The 21,207-nt window shown below is 38.1% G+C and overlaps 1 protein-coding gene across 2 annotated transcripts in view; it reads right to left on the bottom strand.

The window, feature by feature from the left end:
- The window catches only part of GRM8 (glutamate metabotropic receptor 8), a 761,438-nt gene that overhangs the window by 84,062 nt on the left and 656,169 nt on the right, over positions 1–21,207 (bottom strand). For both annotated transcript variants that reach the window (XM_061198012.1, XM_061198014.1), the window contains exon 8: positions 2,719–3,654. In XM_061198012.1, coding sequence (XP_061053995.1) covers positions 2,719–3,654 — 936 coding nt within the window. The remainder of the gene's footprint in view (positions 1–2,718; positions 3,655–21,207) is intronic.

Genomic DNA, 21,207 nt, shown 5'->3' on the forward strand with positions numbered 1-21,207 from the left:
GTTAACTGGCTGAGCATTATAAAGGAGAATGGAGAACTGACCAGCTCTTTGGTCGTCCAAAGTCAAGAAAACTTAGAGAAAGCCTGCCTTTAGAGATAGAAAAGTTTTATTCACTTTTAATATCTGTGTCAATAATTTTAGCAACGTGAAAAAATAAACACTCTCAAACATTCTGTGTATTGTTTTGAGTAATTAAAGATACTTTGACAGAGAATAGCAGGAAGCAAATTTTAACGTGAAGTGTTAGGATGACACGTAAGTGTATTACACAAAATACTTCAGTAGCAAATCTTAGCTACTTATCAGATAATAGCTCTTGATGTAGAGCTGGTCTAAATTCAGCAACTCCAAGCCTAACTACATAATTTGAGCACTTTCCAATGTTCTGAAAATTCCTAGAATTAGTGTTTCTTCTTGATTTCTTCACTCATTTCCACATTCAATCATATCATGAATACAAATAAATTCCAATGAACATATTTTATAAATTTGTCTTACAGTGTGCTTCTCTGACTTACTTCGATTGCACAAAGCTAAAAAAGAAAAAAGAATTCTGGCTAGCATTCAGTCATCTCTCTGGAGGCATTGATAAATCCACACTGATAAGTATGTACATACACTCCAGGTTTTCAGATGGATGTACAGCTCCCACAGGCCCAGCACTGGGCAGCCTCCAGCCCTGGCTTATTCATGTGTCCATTTCATCCTAAAACTCTCACTGTCTCCATCACTGCTCCTCAGGGGACAGCTGCAACTCTGCAGAGTTCTTGATCTGAGAGACAATGGTCATTTTTTTTTTTGTTACCTTAAAAAAAACTTACTATGATGCATGTTTGAATTACTATGAAGGTGTCCAATAGCTTGATGTAGGACCACGATTTTATTTATTCTAAAAATTTCTTCTAAAAATTGAGTCACTGAAAGAGTTCCCTGAATAGAAATAACATCTTATTAGCACTCATATTTGCTCCCCCAGATCCCTGAAGTCACAATATGAAAAGTAAGAGTAGACTGTCTTTTATAAAATGTAAAGGAAGAAAAAACAAAAGGAAAGAGAGTTAGATATCAGAACTCAGGAGATTTTGTTTGGTTAAATATTTGTTGTCCACAAGAAAACAAAATAAACCTCCTATGGCCCTCTCTAGATAAAACAATATGTTAAAAAAGACAGTTCTAGGTTCAAACACAAATACAAGTACCAGTTAGGTTGATGTTATCAATAATTCACATAATGTGGACATTTCTAGACACTAAAAAACAATATTTTTCCCTGACTAGTCCAACTAACCGTGTCAAAACAGACCTAATAAACTTTGAGTGACAAATCCCTTCCTAAGTTACATTTACAAGTTTGATCCTAATAAATTCACATCTGTGTATGTCCAGATATAATGTTTTCTAGTTGTTAGGTTTAGTGTCCCAAACTGTCTTACTTTATTTTCCCGCCATGAGCATGGTCCTACATAAAATATTCGTGGACTTTCATCAGGCCATTCAAGTCAAGAAAGGTCACAGGTCTGGAACCCATGGCAAGTTTGCTCTATTCAGCAGCAGGTTTGCTGAAGTACCTTTTTTGTCTTTCAAAGTTGAAGACCACATTGATCAAGTAAGGGATGAATGCTCATACTAATGAGCTCTCCATGCCCTTGTTGAGCATTTTTTCCTCTGAATTAGCTGGAATTTTAAGAGTCATGTGGGACCTTACTTGGAATGTTAGAACCTAGGGAATATAATTTCCCCTCCCCCCCCCGGATGTTTTGACTTCCTCACGACCTCTGATGATGGAGGATGGAATAATCTTTACATCCTTACTCTGAGAGAAGAACTTTCTCATGTGCCCATTAGGGCTGAAGAGCTATCCCTTTAGAATGGTAGCATTTGCCTTTGTTTTTCAAACTGGTTGTCTCCATCACACCACCCAAACCTTGGAAGTCATGGTTAACGTTAGTTCTCTGCTCTTCTATACATAGAAATACACACATCCAGTTCAGCATGTATTTCCTTTCACACACAGATGTTCTTTACATGCAGTGTTTTGTGTGGCGAAGTTAATGGAAGATTAGTAACAAAAGAAAAGTATTTCAGGAAATTCAATTGCTCTTCAACTTCTAAAAAAATATAAACTGCATTATATAATCGCCCGTTGCTTCTTCTTTCATCCCTCACCATCGTCCTCCACATATGGAAAAATAATAAGAATGGGGGCTAAAGAGAAATAGTACGACGGTTCAGATTGAATTAAGCCATTTAGTTCTTGCTGTTGCAGTTTGCTTCTGTGACTAAAACCATCATAATTATTAAGGAATAGCTTTTTCTGAGAGTAACATTAGAACCGGGAAAGGAGGCATTTGTCACGCATTGAGATACCTCTGGAATAGCTCACCCCTGTGAATCATGTCTGCCTTTTCTCCCTTCCTCTTTTAACGTTTGGAAAAGAACAGTTACGTTAGTCGATAACAGAACTGGGAAAAGGGACCCAGAAAGTGATGTGAGCTCTGTCAATCTTCAACCTTGCCAAGGAGGACACATTAAAGTGTTTTTCATGGAAAATCAGCCTTAGTCAACACATGTTCAGAGCAAAGTGACCTTGAATATATATATAAAACACTGAAGCTTCTTGAGAGAATATAAGTGAACCAAAAAGAAAGAAGGGAAGGCATCCTAAAGGAAGAAGTTAAATCCAGGAAAGGGTTGGCAAATGCATTTCTTGCCACTTACCTTTTCTGCTGACTGGGCTGTACCAAAAAAGATGGGGATGAAAGCTAACCAAATGATGCAGGTGGTATACATGGTAAATCCAATAGGTTTGGCTTCATTGAAAGTCTCTGGAACTCCTCTTGTTTTAATGGCATAAACAGTACAAGTTACCATCAAGAGGATACTGTACCCTAGTGAACAAATGAGCGAGAGATCAGAGATGTCACACTTGAGCACTCCCCTGGCATTCTCCGGGTCTAGAGTCCGCTGTTCTCCATAGTCAATGATGATGTGCGGTGGGTCCACAACAAACCAGACACACACTCCCAGGAGCTGGATGGAGATCAGGCTGAAGGTGATCACCAGCTGGGATGCTGGACTGATAAACTTGGGTGCTGTGACAGATTTCTTCCCCTGCTCAAATATTCGGTGGATTCGGTTTGTTTTGGTAAGAAGGGCTGCATAGCTGAAACACATGCCGAGTCCTAGGAAGATCCGTCGGAAGGAGCAGATGATTGTATCTGGTGCTGCAATCATTAAAAAGGTGATTGAATAACAGAGAAAAATCCCCGTTAGGAGCACGTAACTAAGTTCGCGTCCCGAAGCCCTCACAATAGGTGTGTCGTTATAGCGGACAAAGGTCACGATCACAAAGGTGGTGGCGATGATTCCCAATATGGCAACGAACACAGGCACCACAGCCCAGGGAGAATGCCACTCGAGTTTGATGATGGGGATGAGCTGACAGCCTGTGCGGTTGATGTCTGGTCTCTGATCCAAAGGGCAGAGTTCACAGGAGAGCTCATCCACCTGGTAGTTGTAACCTTCACAGCGCTCGCAGTGCCAGCAGCAAGGAACTCCTTTCACCGTTTTCTTCCTCTCCCCAGGCTTACAGGGCAGGCTGCAGACAGATGCCGGTTGAGTGTGCTCTCTATTGGCCCACTGCATGTCTTCCACCTGTGGGTATAAAATATCAATGAGCCTTCCATTTTTCCCCCATTTACAATATCCTAATCCTAGCCACAGGTTTGTAATAAATCACTGAATGCTGACAGTACAGTTTACCATAATAAGAGCCCAGAGTTTCTTTCCCTGATATTGACTTTATGAAAGTGCTAAATGATTGGGTCCAATAAATCGTTCACATCATCAACTTGACGAGTGTCATTACGTTCCATTTACCTCCTTGGTGTTGACCAATCTGACATTTGGAGAAAGATTTAATGGCCCAAACAGTTTTAAAACAGAAAAAAAAAAAAGAGTCCCATGGAAAAACGTGTTAGAGCTAAGCTCAGATATAAATGCCAGAATCCTTGAAACACTGGCTAGGCTATAAACACACATAGAAATGGTGATCCAAGTCTTTCCACCATATTTGGGGAAATTCAAATCTCACTGTGTCAGTTTTGAAAGGAAATGGCAAAACTAGCTACTTTAATCTCTGACACTCCTCATGTGTTCATGGTGATAACTATATTAATGTTTTTGCCTGTTTAAGCTTAAAATTCACTTATTCCCCCACTCTTGCATTTTCACATTGTGGAAAAGACCGTGCTGAGTGAGATAGCTTGACGGTTATGTTTTCCGTTGAACAAAAGTAGGCTTAAAGCAGTGAAATTGGCACAAATGAGCAAGTTCCCCTGCTATGATCTCTCTCTGCTTAAGGGCCTTAAAGTTCCATCATACTCTTTTGAATTAGATGACAGAATACCTCTATTAAAACCAACTTGTTATTTTAAGGGAATTTTGCCAATCATTGACCTCTTTCCTTAAATTTGTTTACTGAAGGTTCTGGACCTGATTCCAATGTGAGGGGGCAAGGGAAGTGGGGTTTCCCACACCACCAAGCAATCCTTGGACACCAGCTGGGTGTCCTACAAGTCGAATCAGTTCTGACACTATCACCTGGAAATAGCATCAGATCCCACAGAATGCTAATAAGACAAACCAGAAATTATGCATCATAGGAGACAACTCATTATGAAAAGCTACTACTATATAAAAGATAAGCTCTATGAATGGAAGGATTTTGTTCACTGATGTGAACAAACAGTGATTGACACACAATTTGTCCTCAGATATTTGTTGAATTTGTGAGCAAGGAAGGACAGGAAGGGCACCCCTGAGGAAGAAGGAGTCAACTTGGAAGTACTGGGTTCTAGAAATAAAGTATAGCTCAAAGAGGCACAGACAGGAGAGCTAAAGGAATGTTTAAAAAATAAATAAATAAAACAAAAAACTTATTTTCCCAAGACCAGCTCTATAAAAACCCAAAAGAAAAATTAGCATATGCTGTGATGGTCTGGCTCCAAGGTGGCCCCCAATAACTTTACCTCCTGGAACCACACACTCATGGAGTCCTCTCCCACTTTAAATAGGGCTGAATTATGTAAACAATAACATATTCCAGAAATGACTGCATGTGGTTTCTGAAGCTAGGTCGTAAATGACATTTGAGCCTGTGCCTTGTTCTCTCTTGGACTGCTCACTCCTGGGAGAGAACCAGACTGTCATGACAGCTCTCAAGCAGCCCTATGGAAAGGAACTGAGGCTTCCTGCCCACAGTCAGCACCCACTTGCCATGCATGTGCGGGAGCCACCTAGACAGTGAATCGTCTGGCTCCAGTCAAGCCTTTAGATGACTGCAGCCCCAGCTGACACCTTGACCGCAACCTCATGAGAGACCCTGAGCCAGAACAACCCAGATGAGCTGCTTCTGAATGTCCAATCTACAGGAACTGTGTGAGATGATAAGTGTTTTATTGTCGTAAGCTGCTAAATATGGAGTTATTTGTTACACAGCAGTAGAAAACTAATGCAGCTCAAATTAAGCTTACTTACCCATTCTGTGACCACCACCAGTACAGTAGTCTACTGAGAATCTACTGAGAAGGTAGTGACAACTATCTTATACCAAAAAAATGCCCCAAAGTGTCTAGTGTCAGCAATATTCTATCACCACTCTTAAGGTTGCCTCCCCTTTGGGAACTATGTGACTGAGATTGTTCTCATAAATAGATCTATTGCTAAAGGATGCTTTCCTTTCTTGAATGTGGGGTGAATAGAGGAGGGCAGAGAATTGTAGCCCCGAAGTTCAACACTTGCTGAGGGCTATCAGATCTCCCCCAGGTGGAGTAGATAATTCATGCATGTTTAATTTCAAATATCCTCCCTTGAGAAAGTAGATGGTACTTCATGTGTCCTAAAGGCACTCAAGACTATTAGCTCTACCTTGTCTCTTCACCACAAAGGAAAAGCAATCTATCATAACCCTGTTAATTTTCTATTAGGTTTTAATGATTTAGAAAAGTTATTTTATTTATGTATAAGATTCCATTAGGCAAGAAAAAAAAGTTAAATTGAAAGTGGCTTATCTCAAAAATATTAAGAAAAATGAAATGCTCCACTTGAGCGGCTAAAATATTGATTGTATACCCTAATGGACTCTTATAAGATAATAAAATACTTTCTGTGAAGGTTATGTTTCAAAGCTAATTATTGTAAAACCAAAATTGCATTTTGTTTGGGGCTTCTATAGATTTACAATGTTACCGTTAAAAAAAAAAAAAGGCAGCCAAAAAAAGAAATCTCAGAAACATTAAACTTCAAGTTTGGTAGAGACCTTAAAGTTCAGCTTGTCTACCCACATGTCTAATTCTTAATTCTCAATACACTTTATTTTCTATAAGGAAATAAGACTTATTAACAAAGAAATATATCCAAATCTGATAGGCCTCATTACGGAGGATAAATATTCATCATTAAAAGCTAAGTGCTACATTTTCTTGATCAGTTTCCTGAATACTGAACTAGTGGAAAAATGTTTTTCATAAATAAAAATTAAAGTTATAAGATAATGAAAAAACCACAATTTTTTAACAGTTGTAAATTTTCTTTAGTAAAAAACAGTATAGTCAAGCAATACATGTTACATTTCTTGATATAATGGAGAAAATTTATGTATGTTTCAGTACACATGTTAAACATACATGACTACGTTTTCACCAAGGAATCTATTTATGTATAACTGTACTGTGTTTTGATGCCATAGTTGAAGTCTGGGAGCCAACCAATATCCACCCCAAGGAAGAACAAGTAGCGAACACTTGAGTCAGGATCTTGTAAATACATCAGTATTTGAGACACATAATTTATTTTGGATATGTTGCTAAATTAAAAATACTACTACTTGAGAGTAAATTAAACTTCCTATTTTTCACAACTATGCTACAAAGCATCAACAAAGATCATTCAGCTCTCTTGCTTTGCTATATTAACAAATAATACCATCTTTCATAATGTTTAAAAAGAGAAGCCATATCCATACATTTTAAAAATGTGCCTTCCTCTCCTTTGGCATTATTCTGATATTAGGATGTTTTGTGTCTAAAACATGTGTTCTAACAAATGGATGATAGTTATATAGATAGACCTTCTGGGACAAAACCATAGCCCATTCCTGTCTTGACAATGTTCACCAATAGTGATTCATTCTGTAGGCTCCAATCCAGTACATTTCATAGAATGTGAGCCATCAACTGGCTTCTGCTGTCAAATTCTATTATTACTGCAGACAAATATATCAGCAACCACAAAACCAAAACTTTCTGAGTGAATGTGCTTACATTTTTTCATCTTTAATCTTCCCAGACCAATCAACCTAGAGTAATGCTTCATAAATTAAAGACATTATTTTTTATAGAATAATTTTCTTCTGTGTAGTTTTAATAACTCCTGAAAAAAAAAGGACTACAAGAATATTTCCCAATTAAATGCCCCACTATAAGTAATCATTTCCAGTATTCACTACAAAATTCTCACTCAATTTAATACCTCTATTACAGTGTTTTTCCCACATATTAAGTGGTATCTTCAATGTTATGATTACTATACATGTGGGAAAATTTTAAATATAACACTTAAAGATAATTGATATCTAGTCATACCATCCTTAATTAGCTCTTTTCATCTTGCTCTATAAATAAGCATAGTATTAATAATCATTTTGGTGACTAGTTTGCCACTGCAGTATTCAAAAACCCAACTCTTCATCTGACTTATGTAACAGCAGATTGTACATGCAAACATTTCCAGTGAAACTGGGCATTTTTTCAAAGGTTTACTCGTTAATTTCCATATAGTCAATAGTTTTAACAAGTACACTTAATAAGCATGAGTATTTAAAACGTCAAAATTTGGTATCATATTTTGTGAATCATACGATTCACATATGACTACATGTTGCACAATTAATTTGATAATGCAATTCAAAATACAGTTTCTCAATATATCAGTATACACATTCATATATATAAATATGTTTGTATATAGATATATATTGATTCAGTAATATTCATCCTTTCCTTTGGGTCATGCAAAGCTTTCTACTTCTGTTCAAAGTGGTAAGAAGGTTTAGTGTCCTTTGAAAAGATAGTATGTGTGAGATGATTCTCAGATTGAAGTCCTAGTTTTATGTGATATTACAGATCTACATAACCTTTAAAAGTGCAAAGACTACTCTTATTTAAAATACAATTTAAAATTTCATTTACAATAGCATCAAAAATAAAATACTTAGGAATAAACTTAACAAGTAAAGTGCAAGAGTTTTTTTTAACTAAAAACTACAAAATATCATTTCAAGAAAGTTAAAGAAATGAATAAATGAAAAGAAATCCCAAGTTCATGGATCAGAAGATTTAACATTGCCAAGATGGAAATACAAAACTGATCAACAGATTCGACATAATCCCTATTAAAATCTTATCTGGCTTCTTTGCAGAAATTGACAAGTTGATCCTAAAATTCATGTGAGAATATAAGGGACCCAGAAGAGACAAAATGATCTTGAGAGTGAAGAGTGAAGTTGGAAGATTCACACTTCCTGATTTTAAAATTTCTACAAAGCTGTAGTAATCAAGCAGCATGATACTGGCATAAAGATATGCTAATTACTGAAATAAAATTGAGAGCCCAGAGATAACCTCTTATATGTATGGTCAATTGATTTTTGACAATGATGACAAGAAAATTCAATGGAGAAAAAATAGTCTTTTCAACAATGGTTCTGGGACAAGACATGACACCAAAAGAATAAGCAACAAAATAAAAATAAATAAATTAGACTTCATCAGTATTACTTTTGTGATTCAACAGATGCCATTAGGAGAGTGAAAAGACAACCCACAGAGTGGGCAAAAATATTTTCATATCATATATCTGATAAGGAACTTATATCCATATTTTATATTTTAAAACTCTTAGAATTAAACTGTTAAAAGGGCATACAATCCAATTAAAAATAAGCAAAAGAAATGAAGAGACATTTCTCAAAAAAAGACATATGAGTAGCCAATATGCACATGAAAAGATGTCTAACATCATTAGTCATAAGAGAAATGCAAATCAAAACCATAGTCCCCACTAGAATGGTCATAATAAAAAATACAGACAGTATCAAGTGTTATTGAAGATGCGGAGAAAGTAAAACCCTTTACACTGTTGGTGGCAATGTAAAATGGTGCAGTTATTTTGGACAACGGTTTGGCACTTCCTCAAAAGTTAAACACAGAATTGCCATATGACCTAGCAATTCCACTCCTAAGTAATTTTAATCTAAGAAAACTGGAGACATATGTTCACACAAAAATTTGTACATGAATGTTCATAGCATCATTACTCATTATAGCAAAAAAGCAGAAACAACCCAAATGTGCATAAACAAAATGTGCTTTATCTATTCAACCAAATATTAAAAAGAAATAAAGTAGTATTATATGCTATAAAATAGATGAACCTTGAAAATATGCTAAGTGAAAGAAATCAGTCACAAAGACCATATAGTGTGTGATTTTAATTTATATGAAATGTCCAGAATAGGTAAATCCATAGACAGACAGTAGATTGGTGACTGCTAGGGGTTAAGGAGGGAAGAGAATAGAGAGTTACTACTCAAGGGTACAGGATTTCTTGGGAGGTGATGAAAATGGTCTAAAATTAGTGATAATGGATAAACAACTCTGTGATTATACTAAAAGCCACTGAATTATATATTTTAAAATGGGCAAATTTTATGGCATTTGAATTATCTCAATAAAGCTGTTATTTTTTAAATATGCAAACTATGTTGATACAGTCAGGAAGTATTAATACTCAGTCCTTCATTTGCTGTATAAAAAAACATATTGCATGTTCCAGACAAGGTTCGATGTGGGAATTCAACAGTGACCAAGACATGGTTGCTGGCCTCCAGAGACAGTGCAAGTGGGGAAAGAGATAAGCAGAGGGCCAGTTGCAGTTCAGTATGAAACTCCCCAAAAAGAAAAGGGGTGAGGAAGTGGTACTGCTAAAAGAGGATCCAGCAGGGCCACCAAGCATAGGCTTCAGGGATGTGTGAACAGCAGCCTGAAGGATATATAGGAGGTAAACCAGGGAAGGGGATCTCAAGCCAAAAAAGAAAAAAAAAAAAAAGACATCAAGATTCAGGGGCAAGAAGTCATAACAAACTGGAGAAACTAAAGGTATAAAGAATAGCAAAAGTATAAATAAAAGCACTGGGGGAATTGGTAAGAAGCAAGCCAGGGAATAGAGGTGATGCTAGATCGTGAAGAACCTTATAAGCCATTGAGAGTAGTTTGGATATTATCTTGAAGGTGGTAGTTGGGATCTTCTGAAGGGTTATAACAAAGATAGGGATGATGAGCTTTATCGTTTAGAGGAATTGCTGCGCTGCAAGGTAGCAGACTGAAGGAACCCAAGACTAGATATGGGTCAATCACCAATCACGCTGAGGCTGTTGCAGAATTCCAGATGAAAGGCAATGGTGACAGGAATCCAAAGAATGGCAGTGAGCATGAAGGATGTTGTAAGCAGCACCAGGTTTTGGTTTTCAGATTTTATTCTCAAGGCCATAGAGGATGTTTAAAAGATTTTAACCAAATGTGTGATCACATGTAAAATATAAATATAAAACTTTATATAAATATATAAAAAATATATTTTTTTATTTTGGAGATCACTGTGGTGAGAGATCAGGGAAAAGAGTGATACAGAGGCAAGGATAAGAAATAGGGGAATAATGTCATGACTCCAGGCAAAACAAGAGCCTCTGAACCGTTAGAAGCCGTGGTGATAAAGAAGATGGTCTGGATTTAAGATACAGAGAAGAAAATAGAGATAAGGGTGGCAAGAGAAAAAAGAGGAACCAAACAATGTCATCCAAGCTTGTGTTTGAGAGTCATCCTTAGCATTTCATTTACTTCAACCTCATCTCTGATTAATCACATGGCCAGGCATGATCTCTTCCCATGCCTAACTCCCAGGTAATTAGGTATCAACCTTCCTTAATCCCTTATTATACAACACACAGCACCTTCTAGTCTTCTTCAATGGCAACTTTACAGTATGTAATTATGCATTTATTTGATTTTCTTTTTATTTAAATAAGAGATTTTCTGAATTTTAAATTATGCTCCTCAGAATCTCTTACAGGGTTTACACAAAATACATCTCACTTGGTCCCAGTTCTGAGATATTACAATTTAATAGGTCTGGAAAGGAACCTCAAGTTGACATTTTTTTTTTTTTAACATCTTTATTGGAGTATAATTGCTTTACAATGGTGTGTTAGTTTCTGCTTTGTAACAAAGTGAATCAGTTATACATATACATATATCTCCATATCTCCTCCCTCTTGCATCTCCCTCCCACCCTCCCTATCCCACCCCTCTAGGTGGTCACAAAGCACTGAGCTGATCTCCCTACGCTATGCAGCTGCTTCCCACTAGCTATCTATTTTACATTTGGTAGTGTATATATGTCCATGCCACTCTCTCACTTCGTCCCAACTTACCCTTTCCACTCCCCATATCCTCAAATCCATTCTCTACATCTGCGTCTTTATTCCTGTCCTGCCCCTAGGTTCTTCAGAACCACTTTTTTTTTTTTTTTTTTTTTTTTAGATTCCATATATATGTGTTAGCGCACGGTATTTGTTTTTCTCTTTCTGACTTACTTCACTCTGTATGACAGACTCTAGGCCCATCCACTACAAAACTCAATTTCGTTTCTTTCTATGGCTTAGTAATATTCCATTGTATATATGTGCCACATCTTCTTTATCCATTCATCTGTCAATGGACACTTAAGTTGCTTCCATGTCCTGGCTATTGTAAATAGAGCTGCAATGAACATTCTGGTACATGACTCTTTTTGAATTATGGTTTTCTCAGGGTATATGCCCAGTAGTGGGATTTTTGGGTTATATGGTAGTTCTATTTTCAGTTTTTAAGGAACCTCCATACTGTTCTCTATAGTGGCTGTATCAATTTACATTCCCACCAACAGTGCAAGAGGGTTCCCTTTTCTCCACACTCTCCCCAGCATTTATTGTTTGTAGATTTTTTGATGATGGCCTTTCTGACTGGTGTGAGGTGATACCTCATTGTAGTTTTGATTTGCATTTCTCTAATGATTAGTGACATTGAGCATCCTTTCATGTGTTTGTTGGCAATCTGTGTATCTTCTCTGGAGGAATGTCTAATTAGGTCTTCTGCCCATTTTTGGATTGGGTTGTTTGTTTTTTTGATATTGAGCTGCATGAGATGCTCGTAAATTTTGGAGATTAATCCTTTGTCAGTTTCTTCATTTGCAAATATTTTCTCCCATTCTGAGAGTTGTCTTTTTGTCTTGTTTATGGTTTCCTTTGCTGTGCAAAAGCTTTTAAGTTTCATTAGGTCCCATTTGTTTATTTTTATTTCCAATTCTCTAGGAGGTGGGTCAAAAAGGATCTTGCTGTGATTTATGTCATAGAGTGTTCTGCCTATGTTTTCCTCTAAGAGTTTGATAGTGTCTGGCCTTACATTTGGGTCTTTAAGCCATTTGGAGTTTATATTTGTGTATCGTGTTAGGGAGTGTTCTAATTTCATTCTTTTACATGTAGCTTTCCAGTTGTCCCAGCATCACTTATTGAAGAGGCAGTCTTTTATCCATTGTATATTCTTGCCTCCTTTAACAAAAATAAAATGACCATATGTGCATGGGTTTATCTCTGGGCTTTCTATTCTGTTCCATTGATCTATATTTCTGTTTTTGTGCCAGTACCATAGTGCCTTGATTACTGTAGCTGTGTAGTATAGTCTGAAGTCCGGGAGCCTGATTCCTCCAGCTCCGTTTTTCTTTCTCAAGATTGCTTTGGCTATTCGGGGTCTTTTGTGTTTCCATACAAATTGTGAAATCTTTTGTTCTAGTTCTGTGAAAAATGCCAGTGGTAGTTTGATAGGGATTGCATTGAATCTGCAGATTGGGTAGTATAGTCATTTTCACAATATTGATTCTTCCAGTCCAAGAACATGGTATATCTCTCCATCTGTTTGTGTCATCTTTGATTTCTTTCATCAGTGCCTTATAGTTTTCTGCATACAGGTCTTTTGTCTCCTTAGGTAGGTTTATGCCTAGGTATTTTATTCTTTTTGTTGCAATGGTAAATGGGAGTGTTTCCTTAATTTCTCTTTCAGATTTTTCATCATTAGTGTATAGGAATGCAAGAGACTTCTGTGCATTAATTTTGTATCCTGCTACCTTACCAAATTCATTGATTAGTTCTAGTAGTTTTCTGGTCGCATCTTTAGGATTCTCTAGGTATAATATCATGTCATCTGCAAACAGTGACGGCTTTACTTCTTCTTTTCCGATTTGTATTCCTTTTATTTCTTTTTCTTCTCTGATTGCTGTGGCTAGAACTTCCAAAACCATGTTGAATAATAGTGGTGAGAGTGGACAACTGTGTCTTGTTCCTGATCGTAGAGGAAATGGTTTCAGTTTTTCACCATTGAGAATGATGTTGGCTGTGAGTTTGGCATATATGGTCATGATTATTTTGAGGTAAGTTCCCTCTATGCCTACTTTCTGGAGGGTTTTTATCATAAATGGGTGTTGAATTTTGTTGAAAGCTTTTTCTGCATCTATTGAGATGATCATATGTTTTTTCTCCTTCAATTTGTTAATATGGTGTATCACATTGATTGATTTGCATATATTGAAGAATCCTTGCATTCCTGGGATAAACCCCACTTGATCATGGTGTATGATCCTTTTAATGTGTTGTTGGATTCTGTTTGCTAGTATTTTGTTGAGGATTTTTGCATTTATGTTTATCAGTGATACTGGCCTGTAGTTTTCTTTCTTTGTGACATCTTTGTCTGGTTTTGGTATCAGGGTGATGGTGGCCACATAGAACGAGTTTGGGTGTGTTCCTCCCTCTGCTATATTTTGGAAGAGTTTGAGAAGGATAGGTGTTAGCTCTTCTCTAAATGTTTGACAGATTGCTCCTGTGAAGCCATCTGATCCTGGGCTTTTGTTCGTTGGAAGATTTTTAAGCACAGTCTCAATTTCAGTGCTTGTGATTTGTCTGTTTATATTTTCTATTTCTTCTTGGTTCAGTCTCAGAAGGTTGTGCTTTTCTAAGAATTTGTCCATTTCTTCCAGGTTGTCCATTTTATTGGCATAGAGTTGCTTGTAGTAATCTCTCATGATCCTTTGTATTTCTGCAGTGTCAGTTGTTACTTCTCCTTTTTCATTTCTAATTCTATTGATTTGAGGCTTTCCCTTTTTTCTTGATGAGTCTGGCTAATGGTTTATCAATTTTGTTTATCTTCTCAAAGAACCAGCTTTTAGTTTTATTGATCTTTGCTATCGTTTCTTTCATTTCTTTTTCATTTATTTCTGATCTGATCTTTATGATTTCTTTCCTTCTGCTAGCTTTGGGGTTTTTTTGTTCTTCTTTCTCTGATTGCTTTAGGTATAAGGTTAGGTTAGTTATTTGAGATTTTTCTTCTTTCTTGAGGTAGGATTGTTATTGCTAGAAACTTCCCTCTTAGAACTGCTTTTGCTGCATCCCATAGGTTTTGGGTTGTTGTGTTTTCATTGTCATTTGCTTCTAGGTATTTTTTTATTTCCTCTTTGATTTCTTCAGTGATCACTTGGTTATTTAGTAGTGTACTGTTTAGCCTCCATGTGTTTGTATTTTTTACAGTTTTTTTCCTGTAATTGATATCTAGTCTCATAGCGTTGTGGTCGGAAGAGATACTTGATATGATTTCAATTTTCTTAAATTTACCAAGACTTGATTTGTGACCCAAGATATGATCTATCCTGGAGAATGTTCCATGAGCACTTGAGAAGAATGTGTATTCTGTTGTTTTTGGATGGAATGTCCTATTAATATCAATTAAGTCCATCTTGTTTAATATATCATTTAAAGCTTGTGTTTCCTTATTTATTTTCATTTAGGATGATCTGTCCATTGGTGAAAGTGCAGTGTTAAAGTCCCCTACTATGATTGTGTTACTGTCGATGTCCCCTTTTATGACTGTTAGTATTTGCCTTATGTATTGAGGTGCTCCTATGTTGGGTGCATAAATATTTACAATTGTTATAACTTCTTCTTGGATTGATCCCTTGATCATTATGTCGTGTCCTCTTTGTTTCTTGTAATAGTCTTTATTTTAAAATCTATTTTGTCTGATATGAGAATTGCTATCCCAGCTTTCTTTCGATTTCCATTTGCATGGAATATCTTTTTCCATCCCCTCACTTTCAGTCTGTATGTGTCTCTAGGTCTGAAGCAGCTGATTAGGGGGCTCTGGCTCACTCAGGCCGGGCAGAGGGAGGGGTACAGAATGCGGGGCGAGCCTGCGGCTGCAGAGGCCAGCATGACGTTCCAACGGCCTGAGGCACGCCGTGTGTTCTCCGGGGAAGTTGTCCCTGGGTCACGGGACCCTGGCAGTGGCGGGCTGCACGGGCTCCCTGGACGGGCGGTGTGGAGAGTGACCTGGGCTTGCACACAGGCTTCTTGGTGGCGGCAGCAGCAGCCTTAGCGTTTCATGCCCGTCTCTGGGGTCCGCGCTGATAGCCACGGCTCACACCCAACTCAGGCGCTCCTTTAAGCGGCGCTCTGAATCCCCTCTCCTTGCGCACCCGAAACAAGGGTCTCTTGCCTCTTAGGCAGGTCCAGACTTTTTCCCGGACTCCCTCCCGGCTAGCTGTGGGGCACTAGCCCCCTTCAAGCTGTGTTCACGCCGCCAACCCCAGTCCTCTCCCTGCGATCCGACCTCCGAAGCCCGAAGCCCGAAGCCCGAGCCTCAGCTCCCAGCCCCCGCCCGCCCCGGCAGGGGAGCAGACAAGCCTCTTGGGCTGGTGAGTGCAGGTCAGCACCGATCCTCTGTGCGGGAATCTCTCCGCTTTGCCCTCCACACCCCTGTGGCTGCGCTTTCCTCTGTGGCTCCGAAGCTTCCCCCCCACCCCGACCCCCCCGTCTCTGCCATTGAAGGGGCTTCCTAGTGTGTGGCAACCTTTCCTCCTTCACAGCTCCCTCCCACTGGTGCGGGTCCCATCCCTATTCTTTTGTCTCTGTTTTTTCTTTTTTTCTTTTGCTCTACCCAGGTATGTGAGGAGTTTCTTGCCTTTTGGGAGGTCTGAGGTCTTCTGCCAGCGTTCAGTAGGTGTTCTGTAGGAGTTGTTCCACATGTAGATGTATTTCTGATGTATTTGTGGGGAGGATGGTGATGTCCACATCTTGCTCTTCTGCCATCTTGAAGGTCTCTCAAGTTGGCATTTTTAAAAGAAGACTTTCTTCTTCCAGTGATTCTGTCATGTAATTAGTCAACCACACTTTGCCAAGCACCAATTTAAATTTATTTTCCTCAGGAGAGTAAGAGCCTGGTGTGTTGCATCCCAGAGCCTAATGTGGTGACTACCCTGCAATGGCCATCAATAAATATTTGTTGAATGAATGAAGAAGGAATGGAAGAACAAGTGAACAGGTGATGGTGTCCTTCATTCAAAGCCCCAGCAAAGCTTCCAAGCCAGGAATCAGATGAACACATGATCTGTGTTCATGAGTTAAGTTTCCCTGGGGCAAAGATTTCAAAGGCACAGTCATACGCAAGGCAGTTGAGATCATGAATATGTATTAGCAAATTCTCACCCACAGAAACAATGGAAAGTGTGAAGGGAAGATGACACAATGGAGGCATGGAAAGAGCAAAATTTAAGGAGCAGACGCAGGAAGATTAGTAAAGGAGGATGAAAAACTATGGTCAGATGGAAACCAGGGAAGAACCTAGTCCAAGGTCCAAGAAGCCAAACAGATAATTTCAGGAAAGAGGAAGTGGTCAGTGGTGCCCAAAGATAGTCAAATTTCATGAGGATACAATTTGAAAATTGAGAGTACCTGGTTGCCTTCATGACAAAAAAATTATTTTTTCTGTGAAGTCTTCTCTGACTGACCCTACAGCAGTTGGGGAGGTATGTTCCTCCCCTGGATTGCATTATGTATTTTATTATAACTCTTTGGCATTATATTGTGACTATCTGTTCACATATCCATTTCTGCACCAGACCGAGAGCACAGTAATCTCAAGGACAGATATTTTTACCTCCCATTACCTTTATTAAGACATAGGATTCAGTAGGAATTCAATGTTTGAAAAAAACATAAGTTGATTAATAAGTAGAATGTGTGGTAAGCACATCTATTACTACTCCAAATACGTAACTACTCTCTATTTAGGGTTTTGAGTAGGATGGTAGTAAACTTATTCTTTCCTAAATCTGTGTGGTCTCTAGATTATTTTATCCATACCTTCCAAGAAGCTAATTTTGGGGAGGCTATGTACTCTGACACACACCTTATAGGGATGTTGGAAAGATCTAACAAGTTAACATCTGTGAAAATGTTTTGTGAATGGAAAATGTAAAAGGTGCTCAGAAACTCTGCATATACCTTGATTTAGGACTGAGAGGCAGCACTAGAAAGAAGGTACCCACTCTCTACCTATAATAAATATAGCTGCTCTGTTAAAAAAACTATGTCAGCAGCAACAAGCAAAACCACGGTCTTTGGATTTCATACAGATCTGTGGTTTCTTGCTTTAATTTTCCCACTCTCAGCTCTTAATGTCAGTTCCTGGTAATTGCCACATGAAATGCCCCTTCTCTCATCACAGCTCTATGCAGAGAAAAGCATCTAGGCTAGTGCCTTCTACCCTTCACTCTAAGGTTGGAGAGGGTGGCATCTGCCAGTGTGGATGTTGGGATGTGTGTTGTAGGACACTTGGTTTTGGGGACTAGTATAGGAAGTCAGACCTACAATATTTTTGGTGAATAGGATGCACTAACCCTATGTTAGGTTGCACCCCAACACACGGCATATGCAAATATCCAGGGAGTTCAGCGTATTTGTAGCCATAGTATTGAAACAGAATAATCTTTTTCCTTAATGTTAAATTTATCATAAAAGTTATAATTTGAATACTATGAAGAGTGGCCATTTGAACTCAAAAGGCATTGAGCTACAACTTGTGTTACTATGTTCATGATTATATTCTAAATGACCAAAACAATTTTTTTAGATAAAAGCTTTTTATTTAAGGGACTTTCCTGGTGGCGCAGTGGTTAAGAATCCGCCTGTCAATGCAGGGGACATGGGTTTAACCCCTGGTCCGGGAAGATCCCACATGCCTCGGAGCAACTAAGCCCGTGTGCCACAACTACTGAGCCTGCTCTCTAGGGCCCGCGAGCCACAACTACTGAGCCCTTGTGCCACAACTACTGAAGCCCGCTCACTGCAACGAAGAGTAGCCCCTGCTCGCTGCAACTAAAGCCCGCGCACAGCAATGAAGACCCAACACAGCTAAAAATAAATAAACTAATTTTTTAAAAAAAGCTTTTAAGATTAATTCATCTGAATGTTTACTATAAAAATAACTATTTTAACCTCTCAGGATGATTTGGTATGTCAGATCTTTTCTGAATATTATTTAAAAGCTTTCATATTTTAATTTTAAATCTTAAAATATGACATAAATGTCATATATGATAGCTATATTATATATATTGTGCCAGTATTTTATGATGACTAAATTCAGTTAAGCAGATCCTTCATTGCTAATAAGTAGAAGTAAATAACATGAAAATCAGCTCAGGGGTAATACCCTCTATGAGCAATTTTGTTAACTCTTAGGATATCCCTTTAAATTATTCACATTTCTTATTTTTCCTACACTAAGTTGATTTATAAGTGCATGCAGAGACTAAGATAATTCTTTACAAAGCATTTTGTGATATTTTGAACAATTTAATAGATGTTCAATACAAAACACTTGTCTATTTCAACCTTAGCCATATCACTCAGTGTACATTTAACTCCATCTGTGGAAATTTATAGGAAGTAAATACCTTCAAAATGTGAGAAGATAGACAAAGGAGTTTGGAATGACTTATTTCCAGTGGAAAGCCACTTTATATTGCTAAGCAAACAGAACATAAAGAGTGATGATGATGATGATAATAGCTAACATTTTCTGAGGGCATATTATGTGCCAGAATTGTTCTAAGTAATGAACATTAAATGCTTATAACAACCCTGTGGGTTAGGTACCCCTGACCCTACCCCATTTTGTCTAAGGAGTCATGGAGCAGTAGGTAACTTGCCCCATATCACATAGTTACTCAGTGATGGAGGGGGCCTAAAGCCACACGCCCAATCACAGCATTTTATTGCCTGTACCTGCTGGCTTCCAAGGCAGTGCATGACATGATAGATGGTAGAAAAAAATTTTAAACTGACTGAAAATCCAGAATAGGGAGCAGAGAAGATAGGAGACAGTGGAGTAGGCATAACGCATTTGAAATAATAGTCCGATGAAAGGAGTGTGGCCCCAAACAGGAGAGGCCCTAGACAAGAGCAGAAAAGTGAGTGAGACCAGGACAGTCAGTTTACTGGGAATGGAAAAGAATGCGTGAATTTAAAACAGAAAGAAAGCAGAATCAAAAGAATTTGGTAATAATTTGCTTAAAGGATTTTTTCACACCAGACCCAATGTAAAAACCTTAGGATAAGATAAACATGTATTTCATGGTTTCAGTATGCTTCATCCTAGGGATTCCTTTCCCTTTTTAGTTATTACAGTGAAACCTTGTCTCCAGCTTAGATTCTTCTAGCTATTTCATTCCACATAAGAGCACCAAAAAGGTTACTGTATCAATTTAGCATGCTTTATTCACAGTAACCCTAAATGGCACTCTTCCTGCCTGAAAGGCATTTATAACTTAATCCTAAATGAATATATGCAAAAATAAGATACCTTATTTGAATTAAAAAACAAGACACCCAGTAAAAAAAAAAAAAATCTCAATTCTGTACTGAATTCCTAGGGATCGCATGACTCTATATTCTACCCACATAAAGATAGACGGGAAACTGCTAAACGTGAACCAAAAAAGCTCCTGCAGCCAGGGAGAAATAGAGCTATCACAACTGGGACATGTCATAAAAATAAATGACTTCTGAAAGAGGGAGAGAACCTGATGTCACTTTCCAGCCCCAAACCTAGAGACTAAAGGCTCTTCCCACAGACTGTGGCACAGAATAGAAAGATTGAGAGAGATTAAGAAAAAGTTCCCTTGGATTCAGCTGGAGCAAAGTGACCAGGCAGAAAAGAACAGAGATGAAGGAGAAATTCAATGGTACAAGAGGAGACCACAGCCGGCATTTTGGGGGAATATGCCTCACGAAGACACACAAATAGTCTCCAGAATTGTTTCCATGCATTGTTTAATAGGACAAATGGTAACCAAAGCTATTGAAATACAGTGTAAAGACTGTGATTAGAATGTGGAACTTTGGACAATAGCCGACATAAAAACTGTGAACTGTCTCAAACTTGTAGGGAAAGCCTACATGATATTAACATGTTTATTCTGACACAGAAGTGACAAAAAATATACCAGAACTAAGGCAACAGTATAAGAAAAGGAGCTCTATGACATCAGAAGAGAAACATTTTCAATCAGCCATATCTGGCTAAGGATTTCCTCAATTTATAAAAAACTTATTTATTCATTTATTCGAAAACCTGAATTGCAATAACAGTATAATCACCAGGGTAGGTACTAGGAATATAAAAATGAATGAAGCAATGTTTGGGCACACTAAGAGCTTGGCAATTTAGAAGGGACTGGAATTCAAGACTAAAATTATGGGATCAAATTCTTGACATCAGTGAAGTTGGGCCATTTTCTTTCCCCCAACCTGGCAGAAGACTAGAGATTTACTTTCTGGAGATGGTAAAAACATAGAGTCTTTTGGATGCAGGACACCTGGCACATTGACATCAGTTGTGGTAAGTAAAAATACAAATGGTGAATTGTGTTTTCCAGTCCTCTTCCCCTACCTGGCTCACAGAGTACTACCAGCCTTGCTTACATCCTCCAAGGAGAGGATTTGAAGATTCATCTTTGGGAGACTTTTAGATACATCAGCCTAAAAGAGAAGATCTAAACATTCTGATGTGAGGTGATTTCCCAGTGACATCTACTGTCAACAAACACACACATGTACAGAGAGCTGTTGATCAGCTTTTCCCTGCACTCTTAGATGTGAGTGGAATCCAAGGGTCACTGGGCATGAAGAAAATTTCTACCATGAATAATAGGCATTAAATCAAACAA

Source organism: Eubalaena glacialis, chromosome 8, assembly GCF_028564815.1.
Source record: "Eubalaena glacialis isolate mEubGla1 chromosome 8, mEubGla1.1.hap2.+ XY, whole genome shotgun sequence".
Taxonomy (NCBI): Eukaryota; Metazoa; Chordata; class Mammalia; order Artiodactyla; family Balaenidae; genus Eubalaena; species Eubalaena glacialis.